The 20,463-nt window shown below is 39.2% G+C and overlaps 4 protein-coding genes across 7 annotated transcripts in view; 3 read left to right on the forward strand and 1 right to left on the reverse strand.

Moving 5' to 3' along the window:
- The window catches only part of LOC111255555 (uncharacterized), an 18,429-nt gene extending 13,324 nt beyond the window's left edge, over nucleotides 1–5,105 (forward strand). For 2 of the 3 annotated variants that reach the window (XM_086977211.1, XM_086977213.1), the window contains 4 exons: nucleotides 1,543–1,655; nucleotides 1,807–2,022; nucleotides 2,346–2,447; nucleotides 2,694–5,105. In XM_086977211.1, the coding sequence (XP_086833337.1) occupies nucleotides 1,543–1,655; nucleotides 1,807–2,022; nucleotides 2,346–2,447; nucleotides 2,694–2,804 (542 nt within the window). In that variant the 3' untranslated portion in view covers nucleotides 2,805–5,105. Of the gene's footprint in view, nucleotides 1–1,542; nucleotides 1,656–1,806; nucleotides 2,023–2,345; nucleotides 2,448–2,645 lie in introns of all 3 variants that reach the window. The other variant, XM_086977212.1, reaches the window with a different exon arrangement.
- A 138-nt stretch (nucleotides 5,106–5,243) lies between these two features.
- On the forward strand, nucleotides 5,244–9,183 carry LOC111255561 (uncharacterized). 2 transcript variants are annotated; one of them, XM_086977222.1, is made up of 3 exons: nucleotides 5,244–5,442; nucleotides 6,234–6,396; nucleotides 6,645–9,183. In XM_086977222.1, the coding sequence occupies exons 2-3, from the start codon at nucleotides 6,290–6,292 to the stop codon at nucleotides 6,961–6,963; spliced, it is 426 nt and encodes a 141-aa protein (XP_086833348.1). In that variant the 5' UTR covers nucleotides 5,244–5,442; nucleotides 6,234–6,289; the 3' UTR covers nucleotides 6,964–9,183. The 2 variants fall into 2 exon arrangements, with proteins under 2 accessions (XP_086833348.1, XP_086833347.1); XM_086977221.1 differs by having other exon boundaries at nucleotides 5,244–6,396.
- Nucleotides 9,184–11,449: 2,266 nt separating this feature from the next.
- LOC111243088 (histone-lysine N-methyltransferase SMYD3-like) lies at nucleotides 11,450–15,033 on the reverse strand. Its single transcript, XM_022788152.2, has 6 exons — nucleotides 14,503–15,033; nucleotides 13,852–14,064; nucleotides 13,373–13,614; nucleotides 12,349–12,591; nucleotides 11,907–12,024; nucleotides 11,450–11,793 (listed from the first exon to the last, which is right to left on the reverse strand). The coding sequence occupies exons 1-6, from the start codon at nucleotides 14,800–14,802 to the stop codon at nucleotides 11,527–11,529; spliced, it is 1,383 nt and encodes a 460-aa protein (XP_022643887.1). The 5' UTR covers nucleotides 14,803–15,033; the 3' UTR covers nucleotides 11,450–11,526.
- Nucleotides 15,034–15,994: 961 nt separating this feature from the next.
- On the forward strand, nucleotides 15,995–19,907 carry LOC111243089 (N-lysine methyltransferase SMYD2-like). The gene is made up of 6 exons (XM_022788153.2): nucleotides 15,995–16,337; nucleotides 16,566–16,778; nucleotides 18,363–18,604; nucleotides 18,980–19,222; nucleotides 19,351–19,468; nucleotides 19,607–19,907. Exons 1-6 carry the CDS (start codon nucleotides 16,167–16,169, stop codon nucleotides 19,850–19,852), a joined length of 1,233 nt encoding a protein of 410 aa, XP_022643888.1. The 5' UTR covers nucleotides 15,995–16,166; the 3' UTR covers nucleotides 19,853–19,907.
- Nucleotides 19,908–20,463: the final 556 nt, after the last annotated feature.

Below are 20,463 nucleotides of genomic sequence, written 5' to 3' on the forward strand. Positions count from 1 at the left end.
ATTGTTTATTGGTTTATTTTGTCATGTTTGTGGATCTTTAAGGTGATTCAAGTGGTGCTTTAACACAAACGGTAGAAGTATTGGGCGATTCAATCTTCATACGCGGGTTTGCTACAAATATATCCATATACATTTTAAAATTTTTCAAGCAGTAGACCAGGCAGATTTTTTTTGCGGCCACCTAGATGTGAATTCCGGGAGATGCAGTGCACAGTTTGAATACAATAGGATATTTTTTACCTAGAAGGATAAGCTAGCTTTTAGGGCGTAACGGAGGATTCATTAACCAAAACACTTCCAACGTCGTACGTTTAGATTCCAACGTTTGAAGCCAACGCCGTATCACTGCTTAAAGTGGCCATGAGAGCCATCATCATTAAATGCTTTTTTTTCAGTGCTACGGGAACAGATATACTCAAGTTGTGTTGCACAGATATCCATGCTTAACATGCATTAAAAAAAAACTGTTTTATCTATGTTGTAAAAAGAAACATTTGGTAATGGCCTAGTAGCCAGTCGCTAGTTATATTAAAAAAAGCTAATTATAAATATCATTAGCTATACAGGTACAGTGAACATGTTTCATCGCAAAACAGGGGCGTGGCGAAATTTGCGGGTAACGCTCTAATGTCACTTTTCCCGCCCAAGACAGCACGGAGCATTTTCGATTACTTTTTTTTCCATACTTATGATATAATTAGTAGAAATTCTCTGGGATATTCGCAGGTTATCACTAATTTATGTATATTATAGTCGACTAAGTGTTATCATATATAGTTTGAAATTATGGACAGTGTATGAATGTATCGAACGCTAGTAAGGTGGTGAACAACAAAGGAAGTATCCTAGACTCGTTCTAGAATCGAATACGGTGATTCAGTTGTTTATTTCCGTTGACATAGCAGCACACGACCTTATCTCAGTTTACCAGTATCACACCACACAACTCAGCAGGTACTTCCAATATCGGAACAGCAACCGTCTCAACTCTACGCTCATCGATACAACGGCTAAATAGCCTGGCGTCAATTAGCTCGTGATCTTTCCTCACTCTCGTATATATCGGTTCATCATATGGACGCAGGTTCATTCCATTGTGGTGTTTACTGATAAATGGTGAAAATATGTTTATAAGAATGACACTGTCAGTAGGACTAAAAAACAGAAAACTGTACTATTCATCAGTTGTCAGGCTTTTACAGTTTAAGGTCATCTTCAATTCGGAATTCAGTTTTAAAGAGCTTGTGTATTTGTGCTTAAGCAGGCCGCACTGCCGAATTTTCGTCGCCATCTTTCATTTCTAATCGTTGTACTGCAATGTCACTTTATGACTTATACATCAATTAATGGCTTACATATTGTTTCTACTCGTATATTTTTTATTACTAATTAATATCGCGGGGTCCCTCCATTGACCGATTACATAGTATTTACGTAGAACTTTCTAATATTTATTTATATATATATTTTTTTGGTATTTCAACGGTTTGCTGCAGAATACTGGACATAAATGTCTATACTTACCATTCTTTTTTTCAACAGCTTCGGTGCCACACAACTGGCAGGAAATCCTCAAACGGCCGCCAAATTTCAACTTCAAGATCAGTCATCCCTCTCTAGATCCTATACAGATCTTAAATGAGGTCAAATTGAGGGTACGTAAACAGAGCTATTATGTACTGTTACATAGAACCTCGTTACGTTCATATTGGGGTTATACTCTGGTGTAGCAAATGTCTATTAATGAAAAACTAAACTTGAATGTGCGTCGGCTTGTGAGTTAAATTGTACTTTTTGAATTCGCAGAACCCGACGACGGATCAGGTCACAATTGCAGTGCTCTATAAAACTGCTTTGTCCCAAAAGAAGAACTTCTATTTAGTGAATCTTCAGCGAGCGAGGTCTTCTGCGGAAGCCTACCAGCGGCAGATGAAACAAGTGCCCAAGGTTATCATGGACCAGTTTGAGGAAAATGAATCCGCTGTCAGAATTCTCGATTCACTCGTTCCCAAACTTGAAGAGGTAAAATAGATTCAAAGTTAGTCTACTGGCAGGAATTTTGTAGCCTTTTCAATGTGGATAGAAAGTGCGCATCTTAGCGAATCAAAGCGAACCTTAGGCTGCCAACCAAATCCTGTGGAAATGGATGTGGTACACTACATAGAGCCTCTCAATTTATTTATCGTTGTCAGTGTCGTTTGCATTCTTAATTTTCTTAACTTAATGAGTTTCTTAATTGTTCGATAAAAATAATCGAGCAAATACTATGTGTTCCATCCTATGTATTCGTTGTGAAGACATGAATCGATTTTAGGAAAGATCTCTCAATTTCGATACGGTTTTAGGCAATTCAAGAAGCAAAGAAAGCGATGGCCATTGCGCGGAAAAACGCTGAAATTGCGCAAAATGCGGGCACCAGTCGCACACCTGTTGTCGAAATCAATGAGGTATATTTTAAGACAGTAATCTTAGTACGTGCAATTCACGTAATCAGCTCAAATGCAGTTGTTTGCTTTGTTATATTTGTAAAAATATTGAGAAAATGCATGCTGATTATGAATAGGGTAGAGTTTTTTGTCGAATATACTTGAGCGATTAAACAATAGCACTATATCAATCAAAGTCCTGCATATTTTTTTGAGAAGTAAAAAATTTAAGGAGCTGTTTTTCTGCGATTTTGCGGACCTACTTAGACGATGGATGACGACGATGATGTTCAAGTAATAGGCGAATCGTCAAGTGCCTCAGGTCGACGCGCAAAAGGATCATCTAGTGGGCCTATTATCGAGGAGATTGTCGATTGATTTTACTGAAGATACGCAATGCATACTAGCGTAGTTGGGGATAATGAACGGCCAGCAGAAAGGACTAATACTGGAATACTGGTCATAGGAGGCGCGAGTGGTCAGCAAGTGACAAAAAATTAGAAAGGTCACTACTAAATTGGACTAAGTACGCCATGTCTGCGAGAGCGGACGAGGCGTACTTAGTCCAATTTAGAAAGAACCGAGATTGTTTAGAAAAAGGAGATATGTATCTAAGTGACCGCATATTATCCTACGTAGTAATCACTGTTTCTATTACTACTATTCCAGCTACTAACAGTTAATCGATGCTAAATGAATATGGTCAAAATATGGTAAAGACGCAAACGACATACACAAGTGAAAATAAGAAGGCTGCGCAAGGTAAGCGATGTGTTAAAGGTGATTTTGCGGGGCTAAAAGAACGCGAAGATATAATCGTTATGTTATACAAATATAAACGCTGGGAATATTTTTATGTACTGCGTAAGTATTCAGTGTAATCTTGTCAAATTTGGAACGTGGGCTAAACCTTGGTCTGCAGAAAAGTGCAAAATTGGCCTGAAATTAGCCACTCATTACCTATATATGTATAGCTAGTAAAGATTTGAGCATGGAGGCACAGCAAAGTGACGAGCGATCCCGAAACGCGTGTTCGGGTGTGATACGGCCGACAAAAACATATGCTCATTCTTATAAAAATATTTGGTGTGAGAACGATCATCGTTGTTATGAATTGCCACCTTGCAATGTGTCCTCGACCACAGAGGTGCACCATCCGGCAAGTTAATCAATATTATAAGATAATAAAAAATAGTGATTTTAATAATGAAATAGGCTGTCGACGGGTACCTTGTGCTAAACGGAAATTAGATAAGCAAAACACCACACATGCTGAATACGAGTAATTCCTTGTATAGTTTAGTATAACAGAAATAATCATAAAGCTTATATACGATAAGTGGTCATACGAGATGTGATGTGTAGTAGTTTAAACAAGATCATCGACCAGAACTAGATATTTATAAATATATCATAACAAACAACAGGTCTATATCGCAAAGGAAAATAGTGTGATTCAGTTTTTATGCGATGTCACATGCTCGATGTACATCGATACGTATTTCCGGTGTGTACCCTGCAAACGGCACATCTTTGATACGGAGAAGGCACCCTCGAAATTATGTAATTTGCATCACAGAAAGAGAAATTTCATTCGATAACATTTTTGCGGGTATCAAGTATATATAGCATATGAGCGAACTTTATTCAGTTGGTATTAAGACATTTAATGGTAACCAAAATATCGTAAGTATTCTCTGTTCTTATAGGAAGGGGTTGAGTAAAGAACAAGTTCGAGGGTCTCAAGTATGAGTGTAATAGAATTCATCCATGTAAACATCTGTCAATGAAACCATTTCTCCCGGACTAAGACTAAAAGTTCAGAAAGCATCGATATTTGCCGTCAAGTGAACATTCATGCCGATGAAAGCTATTTAAAAAAAAAAAAAAAAATATATATATATATATATATATATGAATGAGATATATATGAATGAGAGAGCGATAGCAATCGAGAGAACACTCTCGTGAAATGGAGAATCTTACTGTGCGGATAAACTGAGTTGATGTGTGCGATATTGGCGTTACATTGATGGGGCTGTCTGACCGATATGGACGAGTCCGTCCCTAGTCGGCTCGGAAAATACAGTCTATAATAGCAATGACCGGCATGTTACATAGTTGGTATGTGGGTGTTGACAAGGAACGAAATTCAATATGTCATACGGAAGATTTCAGCTGTTCAGCTATAGCGGATAACTATAAGTCAGTGCATAAAATGACCACTGGATCAGTTGTTGTATATATTTAATACGGTCACTACAATTAAGAAATATGATGCATACACATTAGAGATCGTATCGATGCGTTCATTATCGTTGTGCGAGGTATATTTAATTGGGAACGAATGGGCAATAATTCTTTCGCAGTTTACGTTTATTGCACGAAAACCTTTCGTAGACGACGTGCAATTGCATGGGGGTATACAAAATGATGGGATGGTTGAAAAACTAGCAGACACGATAACTTGAACTAACTTCTCCCCCAGAAAACAAAAGCATGGGGTGAATTGTTTAGGTATCATGTAGAATGAGCCCGGCTCGCCCAGGTCATCTCCATTATATACATTGCTCTTTTGTAGGAGGTAAACCCGTTTGTGTTTGACTTCATTATTTTCAATAACACATAGATAAATATAACTAAATGGATAAATAAATATTTGTAAATATTTCGATTTCACATGATAATTTATCCTTTCTTCTCATATTTGCATTTGCAAGTGTCTAATTATTACACTATCAAAAACATGATTCCTTTATAAGGAAATGATCCTGTTTCATTGCTATCTCGAAAGCCAACAATACTATACATATCTGCAAGCTAGTGGACATTATCCTCCACGCCGCTGACGTACGTGGACATATATCTGTATAGTATATGTATGTGAGAGCAAAGCTAATAGCTTTCTTGTCCTTCCAGGCGATGGTGATAGTCCCGGAAAGGTTCATGCAAATTCGACTCGATTCCAATTGAGCAGGGGATTATGTGTTGTTGCAACACTAATAGTTATCTTCATGTAGGTGACGTACTAACCGTAGGCAATTTGTGCAATGTAAAAAAACGGGCGATTCTCGTCGAATTTTCAACCATAAAATTGGTATCTAACCTCTTTCGATGCCTAGCGACTTGCCGAAGGCCATCGTGCCTCCTTTTCTTTGCTGTTATTAACCAATTTCATCATCATGCGTGTGAGTGTGTACATTTGTACTGTATATTCATGTTAATACAACATATAAAACCGCTCTGTGTATACGGTGGTGCTTGTTGTATTTAATACTCCTTCATATAATTATACGACCATAACAATACATTTTTTTAGAGTTACTTAAACGTAGCATGCAAATGCGTAGCATGGCGCTGAATTGCTTCTGCCAGCTCCTTACAAAGTGAAGTCCCTTATTGCATGCTAATTTTTTTAATGGAAAGTTGCTATCAATAACCCCTGCTCGTAGGATATTTGCGCCAAGCTCTCATCTATATATATATAGTGCCATTTTATACTTGTCTGCTTAATTATGCCCTTCCACTTTGGAACTACGCCCATTGCGACAGTGTCTCTAACAATACAGCAACAACAACTATTATAACGATTTTTTTAAATATTTTACTGCCCGTGTGTTCCTATAATCCGGGAAAATTGTTTCCTGGTCAACGGGATCACTTGTCGTAACATGACGGGGCCGCTAACCACCACTGTGGTGTGGTGTAACGGCACTCTAATCGCGACTCCGGCTCTGTGTGTGTGCGTGTGTCTGTGTGTGTTTGTGTGTGTCTGTGTTTCTGTCTGATCGGCTAACTCCGGTGTAGACTCTGGTGTCGATGGTGATTATGACGGTTATGGCGAGAACGTGAATCCAGCAGAGATGCTTGGCAGTCTCGTGGCCTCATCGGAGAAGCAACCCTTTACCGTAGTGAAACGCGCAGACGGCGAACGCGTCTACGTCTGCGACGTATGCGGCTACGAAACTCGGTTTGTGATTCTACATTTATTCCAGGATTACATATATAGCTTCTGGGCTGTATAAGAGCATGCGTTTTCCTAGCAACAGCCTCATGGCACTAAATGCTTCGGTCCTCATGGATACAACAAAGACATACATATAAAATACCAGCTTACGATAACTGTGCTCATAATATTTATACTTCGAAGACATTCTGTAAAGCTTGTCGTCGCAGAGGCCTGATTGACCGTTTCCATTAACTGTTTGTGCACCGCAGATACAAAAATGTCGTTACTGACCACGTGCGAAAACATACCGGCGAACGACCGTTTGCATGTCCATACTGCTCGTTCCGGTGCTCCCAGAAGCCTAATTGGCGACGACACATACGACGAATACACGTTGGCAAGCCATACTACTTGAACGACCCCGGGTCACTACCCCGAGAGCGTGCGTCCCTTCTCGGAGCCGCAGCTCAAGCGGCGCGAAAAAGCCTCCTACAAACTGAATTCAGCTGCTCAATGTGCGAGTACACATCGAACGTTCCAGGAGCCGACCTTGTTCACATGTCAATGCATCTGAATGACACTATTTAATCTGATCTCGTAAACGATATTGTTCAACCCAAGTCATTTGGCCTCTGTTTTCTACGGACAGGGCTAGGTGTTTTCTCAATGGTTGGGCCGAGTTTGTTCGATAACTGTATTTCCACAGTAGCACAAACCGAAGCGAGACCAACTACGTACTACATGAAAAGAATCACAAATTATTTACACACCTCACACATGTTGTATCAGTCCGTTTTGGAAAGAGCTCAATACCCCTTGTTATATCATCGATCGTAAGAAGCCTGGTACTGTTTTCAACAGGTGTTGAATATTGTTGACAGCCTTCGACCTTAGACCGTAACACAAAAAGACTGATTGAGATAATATTATGTTGAGTGGCAAACACAACTTAAAGGTGTGGAGGCAAAGGACATGTTGTATATCTAATGTTTCCGACTCTGGATTTTGTTTCTCGTTGTCAGTCAACAACGCTAAGATCGGATCTTACAGGAAACCAGTCGAGAGAAGTTCTCGGTGCAGTACCATGGCAGTTCTTTGCAGATCAGATTCAACGAGGTAGAAAACACAGATTTCCATATTAGTTTTCAGTAAAGCGTATCTACGTACATATACTCTTCGAAGCAAAAACGATATAATTTACATCGGCGAGAGCATAAAGAACAAACAAAGTTTTTGTTGGAAGACGATTGAGAATGATGTATCTGAAGAGTGAGATGTTTCGTAAATGCCCGGTGAAAAGGAACGAATTCAGGACGAGATCCGTCTACAAGAACATCAGTGTTTTTCGTTGTGCAAGACGGACACAGAGATAAACAGATTGTAACTTTACAATTTATATCATATATTTTCATTAACTTCACACAGAAGATGCCGTGCATTTGCTCAGCCAGTGCTGTTTATATAGGTAATCAACAACAAATTGAAGAGAATATATTCATGAAGAAGGACATTGATTGTCAGGCCTCAACATATCTATGTCGGGTTTTGACTTCGTGTTCGAAAACGAATCTAGTCGATTGATTCCGGTGCGAACAAGTTCACACGTACTTTGTCTGAAGAGCTATTACGACTGTAACTTAATCTCAACCTGTAACTCTAATGTGACGGGTTTACATTGATGGCAAGAACTTGCCGTGCTCTCCGCCACGATACAATAAGAAAGCAGATGCTAGCGGTGAGAATTCCATTTCGTTTGGCTGTAGTAGCTGTCGTGTGGAATTCACAGATGTATCTCAAAGCCATTCATTTATATATACACATATTATATATATATATAGGAGACCACTATGGAAAAGTAAACCAAACACTTATTGACATTGATGATTATAAAGACATATCATATTTATAAAGTGAAAGGACAAACATATAGTCATATTATCACACAGAGGTCACTTGCTTGAGCGAAACTGACCATCACAGTATATTAACTCTGACATATATATATATATATATATATATATATATATATATATATAGCGCAAACCCGTATGGTTGAATGTACAATCAGCCTCGTTGGAAAATGTCGTCAAGAAATTATGGCATGTTCCATATAGTTGCAAAAAGACGCGGGCGACTTTTTGTTTACCTGATGACATTCCGCTAATTAGATGCTAAAATATTACCACCATCATCATCATTATTATTATTATTACTTGATGTCACGAATGGTGCGAATTTTCGAAACTGTACCAGAAATTCATGTGCGAAACAAAGAGTCAACGCGATACTTCGGACAGGTTGCCAATTAAAGCTTTTTATACATACAGGGTGATTTGAAAGTAACGCTTTTGTTTCTGAAGCATAAAAAACTAGAAGAATACGACAAAATTAAATAAACGTACTAGTGTTCAGTTTTTGATACAAACTTCACAACCGTTACATTTCTCCAACTACTGAGGAGGATCGCACGAGATCTCACGATCGGGATATCATACAACTAATATATTTTGATATTGCCATATATATTATATATAAATATATATATTTAATATTAGAAAAAATACGATGCGACATTATATTTTTAATTGGGGTAACTGCTGTATAGCAATTATAGAAACAGGTGTCATACACAATATAATGTCGTTAAGATGATCATAAACACCAACGAGATTGAAAGAAAATTTATATTCTAGTCGGCAGGAGAAGAAAGATATTTTCTAATGTACTGATTTTTCAATGAGTCGCGCCCATTTTGTCATATTTTATATCGAATAAATAAATATATAAACGCATTTATATTAATTAACAGTGTTGTGTATTCTTTGTGATGCAGGCCCGTACACCAACATGATAGTTCTTCTTTTGAGATCTACGTTAACAGCGATCTTACGCTGTCATATTTTATTGATATTTCTTTACCGTAGATTTGAACCTACGATGCCTGAATGAATGCTAGTGTATCCTGCTAAACCTGTTACTTTGTTCAAGATCAATATGAGCATATCCACGATGCACATATGAAGCCGGTAACATATAGTCGTGCGATAAGAAGCCGATTAGTGTTCTTTCTTTCTGACGCGTCGCTGAGATCTTGCTTTTGTTGACCGATGCCGCGTTTCCAAGTGAGAGCAGACATTTATAATGACTAGACGGTGAATTTTTCAGCACGAGAACGATTGGAGTATAAAAGCCGAAAAGAGTCAAGCGGAAGAAACCGCCTCATTGTTTCCTGTACATCGTCATACATAATTTCCATCACAAATTATGAGCAGACGCGCCCTTTCATAAGCTTTCAAGGAGGGTTGTGTTTGCGGTAGATAGAAAAAGATAGCAAATCCAGTGCAGCAGCTGGCTACAAACGCTGACCCTTAGGGGCCTGGTAAATCAACTAGTCTTCTAAGCTTTGCAATGCTCTAAACTTTTAAGGCTGTTTTTTTCCAGTTCAGATGACATACGAGCGAGTGATCATAATCGATCTAGTGAGATGCTATGCCAAACAACACAATGTCCATAGAGATACATATCTCTATGAAAATTGTGTTGTTGAGCACGTTGTTGTTGTCCAAGCCAAAATTAAAGCAAGTATTTATTATATATCAAAACAACATTATGAAACACATGCGCCATTTTAATCGATGACCTGGTGCCATTTTTCTGCTATAGAACTTTCCTGCAGAGACCGAAACAGCTGATAGCCTAATAGTAAGATCCGAGCCAAACGGTAACTGTATAAAAATTTCCCATAATTTTCACCAGGTCACATATGGTCTGACACGGTCATGGTGGAAGACGACGCCCCTTGCGTTCACTGGTGTCAGTAAATTTTTTCAGAAATTTGTTGTAATTTTCTTAGCTTTTTACAGTAGATGTCAAAATCAATTGTTTGGCCACATGGCAGCAACTGACAATACATGATTTCCTTTTAATACATCCAGATACATAGCATCACCTTCTTTAGTATCAGGCCGGGTTTTACCAGAGATAATGAAGCGTTGCACATATTGTCATTCATAATCCACTTTTTATTACCTGAAATTAACCGCCTTAAGAAGGGCTCAGTTCCGTCGCTTCGCTGTTACGTTGGTGATAACATGAAGGAGTGAATGGTTCTCCGTCAATTATTTTTAGCCGCTGTTTCACTACCGTCTACTTGTGAGAGTTTAGTTGCCCGGCGTTATTGCTCAACCTTCGCAATCATTTTCCATAGTTGACTGGGCAATATGAGTCTCCGGAATTTTCCGGAAAGAAGTAAGAGAACCATCTTTGAGCCGTTTGATCCGATGACGCATTGATCGTCGAAGAAAAGTTTTAACCAGCGTCTGGGTTTATAGTAATAAATTGAGCAAATTTTTGTAGAAATCTTATCTTTAAACGTTTCTTAAATCTGAATAAAGCTATTCCAACAAATTCAGTTATTTCAAATCTAAGCCTTCAAATGACACCAACGCCGACCTGAAGCGACTCTAATAATAACACGCAATGAGTGATTTTAACACTAGTTAGAAAAACCGTCATGCATGAACATTAGGTGGATGTTTTGGATAGGGTTAAGGCTGAAGCTATAGGTCAAAAAGATTCGGTGAATGCTATGACCCCTGATTTCAGTACAAGCGTTAATTCGAGCTGTCACATTAATGTTAATTACCGACTTTGGAAGAACATCCACATTCACTTTACTCTCGTGCAGTCAATTGCTTTCATCCGTGTCTATGGCTTTAACATGACGTACAATTGGTTGGCAGGTTACTAAGGCTCTAATAGTAGTTAAGCTTGCTTAATGTAAGCTGACCGCTGTTGAATATAAGAAAATTTACCAGTATATACAAACTGACAACATTACGACTCGGGTGTGTCCAATTTTTTTTCTTTCGACATACGGCTGTCGAAACATCAGCTTTGGATTGTACTTAAATCCAGGTTTCGAAGAGGACAAGCTTCACGTAATTGACGATGGTTTTCAGCGGATTACGCTAAATGGATTTTCAATGATTCACTATTGTTTGATATGTAACTACGCAACGTCTCTAAGTTGGTCAAGTATAAACAAGTTGTATAACAAGCTAACTTTGTGCACTCCAGTTGTTTAAGTCATGTTCTTTATTGTTATTATTCTTATTACTATACATTGTTATTATTGAAACACTGTTTTTGTCAGCGCTTGTCTGCTATCAACTCTGATGGAGGAGTTTCCCGTTTGAACGATTGGAGCAACGTCAAAATTTCATGTTTGCTGCCATGTGTAACGGTAAATAGCTTCTTCGCGAGACTGTAGCCTTTGTGGAATGCCTCGTAATCTTTACTACCTTTTTTGTTCCATCCTAATTTAGCCATAGCAGAACACATATAGAACATAATTGGCTCCATTGATAGTACGCTGTCGGCTCCTCGAAGACCACGAGCGCCAAGCAACAAGCTCTCCTGCATAAATAATGATGAGAGGTTAATTCGTGCGAGCAGAACTTATGTCGCTCCTGCAAATATCTTTTTCAGTAACTGCGGCAATTAGAATTTTCCGTATAAAAGAAAACTACCTCGAGATGGCCTATTTCATGGGTAGCAACCTGCATTCGAGTCAGCACCCAGAAATGGTAAAAGTCTGTCACGGGAATATCGCCGAACTTTTTTAAAACCTCTGTTCCACCTTCGTACCTGAAAACCAGCAAATGAGTACAACTTGCACAAGCCGCGTCTCTTATGGCGATGATAAAACTCTAGCCGTTGCTATAAAGCTGTTTCGTAATGTTTCAATGTTTGTTAAATAAAAGGAAGAGCTGACCCTGAAAAAGCGGAGAACGGTAATCCTCCTAAAACTCTGAGTATACCATAGACAATACACTTAACATCTTTAACCTAGTGATTTAATTAACCTAGTAATTCGAAATATCCCCGTAGCCAAATTGGTACCCTAATGAAAAGAACATACGATAGTAAAGACAGATACAGCTAAAACAGAGATGTCAGGAGCCGGCTTACCATTCCTGCATTGTTTTCTGTTCAGTGAATAGCGTGTCAATTTCAGCAGCGAGCTCTTCATCGCATTCCCTTTTCTGACGTTCCTCTAATGGCTGACGGGCATCGGTAACACATCGTGAGCAACTACAAAGGAAGAAGTAGTTGTTAAGCGTCAACTTCCGCCGTCTTTCGTACGGCAACGTTGTTGGCATATACTGCACCTTCAGTGTACCCGGATCTTTCAGCGTAAATTCTGCCATTGATCTGTAGAGCCAAACTGATGGTTAATTTCCTATAACTTGGCGCGGCACGCTTCACTATCTCATTATATAAGCCAAGTATAGTTCAGTCGTTCAGTTAACACAATCGTATCTCAAACCGACTTGGGTCTCGACGCCGGCCGAAGGTACTACTCGAGTACTCGGCTAATACGAGCTCGACTAACTCATACGTATTTATATTGGGACGCGTTCAAAGAGAGTATATCTATTAGATGTATTGACCGACCAGCCACTCCGACGTCAAAGCCCCTTCGACTAAGGTCTTACTCCGAAAATGTCCTATTAGATGGAGATGACCTTAGCGTATTCGACGAAAAAAATTTGCGGCGCGAAATATTCAAGACCGACCTTTTTGTTGCAAACGAACGCTCATTCGGCTTGTTTTTTTACTCTTTATCTACTTCTTAGATAAATAATATATCGTACGTCAAAACCCGTCAAACGACTATTCAGAAAGATCTAAGAGTACTGAACTGTAGCTCTCGTTTTTAAAAACTGCGGTAATCTTGGCATTGTTTATAATAAATGAAATACTTCAAATGTTCGTTTTTTCGTTTTTGTTATAGCTGGCTTTATCTTATCTAAGGCCAAAGATTAACATGATTGATGATTTATCGATATTCGATCTTTACCTCTTGATGACTTTTCAATCAGTTTTAAGTTTCCTCTCTCTGTCATTAGCTATAATTTCTTTTCAAAGAACGGCCACAATGCAGCGTTTATAATAGATCTTTGAACTTCTACAATGATATTCTCCCACTTACCTGAGTATAAAGCGGCGCCCGTCAAACATGTAAGCGTACTCGTCCGTATCCTCACAAGTGTGATCAACCGATGACGCTGCAAGATAAAGAGCGCGCCCCCGACTGTAGAAATTCGGATCGTTGTGGTCCATTACGCAGTAACTGTTTATGCGGCATTTCATCAACAGCTCCATTGCAACATCATAGTCAATGTCTATGTGGTTTTCAATAAGAGTCATTAGCTCGTCGACGCGTAAGTGGATCTAAAACAAAATTTCAAGCGCTTGGCCCATAAGCAACGTATTTTTACTTAGGCTATGTGCCACATACAACTATACGTTTCGATATTCATTCAGATGTACATATTCTTTTGAAATATTTCGATTGTCGACAGATAACTGCTGTTAAATGTCTGGCGGTCTAGGGCGTTTCGCGACCAAGCGGGCATTAATGAGAATAAGCTTTGGATCAACAAAGAAATGAATATCTAATTAACTTACCGAAGTAAGTTCTTCCTCATTGAGATCACCGACGTGGGACAGTAAATCATCGATTGTGCGTTTGCGGCCAAAGAAATCCCCTACAGTGGGGTTCCCTTTTTCCGCTAGGTATCTTGTTATGGTCCGAATGACCAGGCGCAACTCCTCATCTGGAAGCTCCTCTTCCGCTGGTAAAATACAACATTCATAGTAGTGGTCCCTGTAGTCAGATTCCTGATCGGACACCAAGGTTTCAAATAATAATAGCATTTATAGGAACAATTTCAGTACGAGACTCCAGCATAAGATGTACTAAGCGGCGAAAGATTGCTTATGAGTAAATCACTATAGGCGACTGAAATGTGATAAGAAAATATGGTCGTTTTACTATCATCTGAATTCACTCGGAAATCATTCATAGCATGTTCTTTACCAAAATTCAATTCCAGTTCAAACAGAAAGCAGGAGCCCTATATTCACAAACGATCCATACCAGAAGCATCAAACCTTATTTAATTTTTAGGGATTTTAGACGGTGGTACAATGATCAGACTCTAGGATTCTGTCGTTAGCATAGTCTCCGCTGTGAGGTATGTTTCGTTTAGGATTTTGACGTGGAGATTCAAAATGCAACAATGTGTTTTTCTGGTCCCGTTTTTGCCTATTATTTACCTTACACTCTTCACTGCAGTAGACAACTTTCTGACACCCGCCGCATAGTTCAGTGGCTGTCGAGGAAAAACATAGGGAACACACATACGATATGCTATCGGAACTCACGGAAGCCGCGTACGGCAATTCATCTAAAATTATGTCGCCCGGGCGATAGCTAATTCCCGTCGGGGCAGCTGGCATCTCTTTAAACTTCCTATTCCACCACTGTGATAATTCGTAACGATATTTTTTTCGATCAAAGATTCCAAACCAGTTCGTTATCATTCGTAAAAACGGAGACCTTATCCAGCTCGTCATTCTGCTAGCACAAGAACTTCAGATCTGAATTTGCTTAATTTCGACAAGACGACGTGGTTTGAGGTCCAGTGAATTTTTCCACACCTCGCAAATTGTTTTGTTATCTAAACTAATCCGTATTGATGAATAAAAACTGTTCTAAGGTAAATCAGTGCGGAAGGAAAGCAACAAAAGTTTAGAGATGATAGCATTGTTAACTAGTAACTACAAATTTTGTCGTATACGTTGTCGTACAAATTGCATCATCGTCAGTATCCTCGAGGTCGGTATCTATAAATGCTAGTTATAAACATGTCACACGTTTTACAGGACACTGATTCATCCCGTAACACGTATTTCTAACATTTCTAGAGATGTTAGGCTAGTCTATAGATGAGCTCAAAATCTTATGTCTGCTAAGAACTTAATTTAAGTTTTGCTCAAGTATGTATAGTATGAAAGGGGAACGTGACTGTAATGCCGTTTTTCCGGATGCAGGCATAGATCGCGAACAGTCAAGGGTAGTGCTGTTTCCGATTAGCGTTACAATCGAACACAAGCAAAGGGTAATAAAAGCATATGACAAGTAAGCCATGATTATAAAACAGTCAATAAATCCGTGATCCGTGAAAAATAATCTCGCCGTAAAAACAGCATCGTACGGAATGAGATGTGTCAGACTATTTGGATCCTTGTAAACTTGGTCTCAATGTATGGGTTCGATACGTAACTTAAGTATGTCATACCGCAGGTTTCGAGATTTAGGAGCATATTAAGGAGTCGCTGAAAAATGTTGAAAAATTCTTAAGAAGCTTTCACATATTTCATTTCTACCTGTGCGGCCATAATTGGAAGATATTAAACTAATAGTTACTAAAAAATGGCTGGAGGTCTCTCAATTGCAAATCGTCTTGCAATATGAAGTTTTACTAGCTAGCTTTACAAACACATTTAGCAGTCGCACTTGCATGATAGCCTGATGTTACGAAAATATACCTTATTTCGATTAACTAAGTTTATTCGTGTAATTAGAACATTAATAATTATGCTTTAATAAAATAATTTAATTAAGCAAACGTCTAGCTATCGCGCTTGAAAAATATCGAGGGTTCCTTGTCTAAGAAGTATAATTAGGTGCAGTACCCGCGTGCAAAGTCTACCACAGGCGATGTAACTACAGCATTTCGGTATCTAGTCCTGATAGGACTGTAGCCATATTTAATAGTACGCATGTTCTGTTCTAATTTTTTCGGTCATTGTATTAAGTATCGCTTGGAAGCAGTTTTACCTAACGAACCAACGCCGAATGATAACGAAGCTCATCGACCTTTCAAGGAAAAGTGGTCCCTGTAGAACAATTCGAACTTGACATTTCTCTACGATTAATGATGCCGTACATCTATCGCGCTGGGGATGTCATCCACGAAGATTTGCCGTACGCCGTAGCGGTGAATTTAGAAAATGCCGCTTATATATGTTCATACTGTTACGCGTCCGATGCCGAGATGAAGTGCACGGGTTGTGAAAAATTGGTCTATTGTAACGACGAATGCAAGGTGATCCTTCGAAGAAAAAAACATTATGGAAATGTTTTTTGGTTTGAGGTGATGGTTAAAGTGAATAGCTTAGGTTTCTCTAGAAAAATATGAGGTACTGGCATTTGAGGTATCTTACGATGGAGAAAGGCCTCAGTTTCGTTTGTCGACAGTTCGTTGAATTTAAACACAAGAAATTAATACTTAACATCTCAATTGAATTATAAGTTCAGTGTCTTTATATAACAGAATCAGGATGCGGTCGATCACAACCTCGAATGTAACATACTTCTGAATTGCGATGAGCTTCCGGATGAAGAGTTGCGACTGGTGATTCGAGCTTTGGACAAGTACGTCAGAGAAAGAGATAACCCAACAGTTGGGGATTTCTTCGGCAGTAAACGCACCATGGATGATCTCGTGTCACATATCGATGATCTTAATAGTACAGATCTGGAAGAGGTAAGCAAAGAGCTTTTCCACATCGCTATCAATCATGTTATGCCCAATTGACTCAGTTAGCTTTTACGTTTAATTAGCGTCGAAAGTAAAAGCTTGTTCATCTGTTAAGATGCAAGCCTTTCGATGGAAAGTCGGGGAATCAGAAACGGTTAGTAATCAAAACAATGGGAGTTATCGCCCGTAATTTCGCTACGGAAAGGAGTGAGCGGAAACGCATAACTAGAGCTGTTATGGCCACATATGTTCGAGACTACATGATGTCGAATAACGTTGCCAGTTAAACCTTATACAAGACGACGCACAGTGCTTCATGAACATATATTTCCGTGATGATCTTTGACACTTTGAAACTTGGAAAAAAGATAGAACTAAACTTGATGATCTTTGAGAGCTAAATCTACCAGCCGAGTTGACACAACACGTCCAGGATTCATTTGTTGGTCGTAATGACCAACAAATGAATCCTGGACGTGTATTATGTTTCGACGCTTTGGCGCCTAGGTATTGTCTGGTTTCTGACCTTTCCTTCACATTTTGTGATAGCTGATAAACAGTAAACTTGCGCTAGACCAGCGCTACATGTATGTAGCGTTTTCAACTGCTAAAAGCACGAATTAACAGGACGAATTAACCAAACCGTATTCGAGTAACTCTTCGTAACGTATTCGAGTAATATAATAATAATAATAATTATTATTATTATTATATAGAGATAATAATAATAATAATAATAATAAATTAAAGCGTAGCTTGTGTGAGCATTTGGTTTTGCTGTATTTTATGAAATATTAATAAAGGACGTATTCTTCAATACAGAAATTCACTCAGCCGAGGATCTTGGATCGGTAGAACCATTTGCTTTTTGTGGTTGGTTTTTTCGGACCTCCGTTGGCTATTCAATGCCATCCGATACCCTTTCCGTGACAAACATTATTGCTCCCAGCCTGTTAAGGCGTCGCTTGAAATAAACGGCTATAGGGTGACATTGAATGACTTTAGATCCTGTCTGCGGATTTCAAGTAGTACCAGTAGTACACTATATTTGGTAGGGGTCATGAGGCCCAACACGTGTACATTAAAGTTTCCGTAGAAGTCCCAGAGCCGGAAGTTGAGTCACTCCTGGCACCTGAGAACAAGGCAAGGAGCGAAGGAGCAAAGCAAAGAATAATTATTGAACGCTTGCATGTTCAGGAGTGTAATAAAAGCCCCACGCTATTCTTAAACACGCATGTGTACTTTTCTGTAGCAGTAGTGCAATGGGTTGCTCCACAAGGTGCTGTCTTGGAGCATATTCTAGCAGCAACTGATAGGCCTTAAAGGACAGTGTTTCTTGACATTCGTTATTAATCTGTAACTTTTCAGCGCTAGTGTCATTTATGTGAACAGCGGCCTCCGCGCCAAACGTGCTTACTGTGAAATAAGCATGTTGTATTTTAACAAGCTTTTAACGAGGAACAAACATGTTACCATAACTAAGTATTAAATGTATGAAAGTATCAGCTAGAGTAAACGGGTATTTCTCCGCATCAGAAACATCACAACAAACTTTCCTCCTGTTGTTTGGCTCTATGCGTCTACGCGCAGGTCAACGCCCGTACATCAGAGCTGTTAGCCCTATTGGAAGGTCGGTTAGATGTGGGCCATAGCCAAGTGCTGAAGATGCTTATGAAATGCCGAATCAACCGATATTGTTTGATCAATCATAACGAGCCGACTTTCTCAACCCGTGGCCAAGTGGTTTACCTAGGGGCTTCAGCTATCGATCATTCGTGTGTGATTGATGAGACTTACACCTACCTCTTTGACGGACGCCGAATTATTCTCAGGTTAAAATGGGTTTTTTCTCGCAGGCTTAATGACGACACTGACAGGCAGTATTAAACAGTCAAATACCAAATGCAGTTCTTTCTACAATATGGTAACCTGACCTTATCAGTAATGGGTCATTTCAGCCCTTCTTGTATCTACTAAGCGATGTGTTTTAATCTATAAAAGGTCAGTTGTTTTTAGCGTCGTCTAGCGTGCGTGGATTACAAAGCACAAAAATTGAATTAAACATTTTTGTACAAACAAAATTTTAAGGCTAGTACATAATAGAAAAATAAGACAAAACTGTAGTATAAAAATCTATCGGCCATACGATGCGGCCTAAGGTTCTAACATCCACCTTTATGGATGCTGTATTTGCGTAATTATTACAGGGCATTGACCGATTTTACTCTGGATGACCCTAAGAACTTACGGATCCATTACTTATCTTCCCAGCTGCCGTATGATCAACGGCGTTCGATGACACTGGACACATATTTTTTCGTGTGCAGCTGCGAAAAATGCGTGGCTCAAGCCCGATGTGTCGAACAGGATCCGGAGTTGAAGGAACTTGCTGATCAGGCTAGTTCCGAAGTTGACGCGCTGTACCAGTCGACTTTAACGACATCTGAATGGTAAATTGTTGAGGAACTTAACCGACTTTGCTTTGATTTCGGTTCAGTAACTTGGTGGAGCGAAAATATCTCACGGGAGATTTCTAGTAAAAGAAAGAAACAAATAAAGTACGATGTCTATTTTACAGGTATAATGAGGGCATGGCGATACTGGAAAAGTTCTTCGAAAAGATCCCGGACGACTTTGCCCTGTTCTGGCTATTGACCCAACTTCAGAATCAAGCAATCGAGCAGGGCTTTCTAGAGGTAATAATTTGTTTCAACACGGACCATTCGGCTTTATGCTTGTTGCACTTATATAAGTAGAAAAAAACATGTAATTACAACACGATTTCAAGTACATACTCTGGCGTCATCTCGAAGCTAAAATAATTTTTCTTCTAGGCGAGCCTGACTCATGGAGCTAATGCTTTACGCTCCGCTAATACAGTTCTATCGATGGAACCGATTTTATTCAATCTTTGTCTTGCTATGGCTAAGCTTGGCTGGAACAAAAGAAATGATAAATGCTACGAAACTTTCGTTGAGGGGACAAAGCTAGCGTCAAAATTATTCACCGTTTCTCACGGGTCAAAACACTCAATAACCGAAACACTTCAGTCGTTCAAAGATGGAACTTACTTCGATTGAAGCATAAGCGCTACGTATGTGGAGAAATAAACTATGCGACTGCACATGACAATCATATTATTAATGATAAACTGACTTTAAAAAAGATAAAATAAAACAGGATCAGAAAAAATTTGAAAAAAAAAAATAGCGGCATAACTTACGTGTACATTGGCGTAATAAACGTAGTGAAAGTTGGCATGCACGCTACGATAAATTACTACGATAAAAGAAACTTATCGTTCAGGGTACTGGGTATTTTCCGTAATCCGTAAATATCTTCAAACATGAAATACTGAATGCGTTCATAAGGAACGTGTCATGCGTGTGACACGTTCCTTAAAACATCCCCGCATGCTACTCATTAGTGAAATCGATAACCTGCTTTTGTCTCAGAGTTTCATTATAATAAATGAAAATAAGAGATTTTCCACGTCAGTAATAGAGTAGTTATCAATGCTGCCTTGTTCGTGACTCGTGTGTCAGACAGTAGATCTGCCACCTGTCACAAAGGAAATATCTAGCTTGTTGACTTACATTTCTACTAGCTATTTGCGACCGCATTCGTGTCTCCTGTGACGTTCATGTCTTGTATTCTAAGGGTGTAGCGTGTGTTGCTGCGGCACGTTCTG

The sequence above is a fragment of the Varroa destructor genome, unplaced genomic scaffold, assembly GCF_002443255.2.
Source record: "Varroa destructor unplaced genomic scaffold, Vdes_3.0 BEIS01000001.1, whole genome shotgun sequence".
NCBI lineage: Eukaryota > Metazoa > Arthropoda > Arachnida > Mesostigmata > Varroidae > Varroa > Varroa destructor.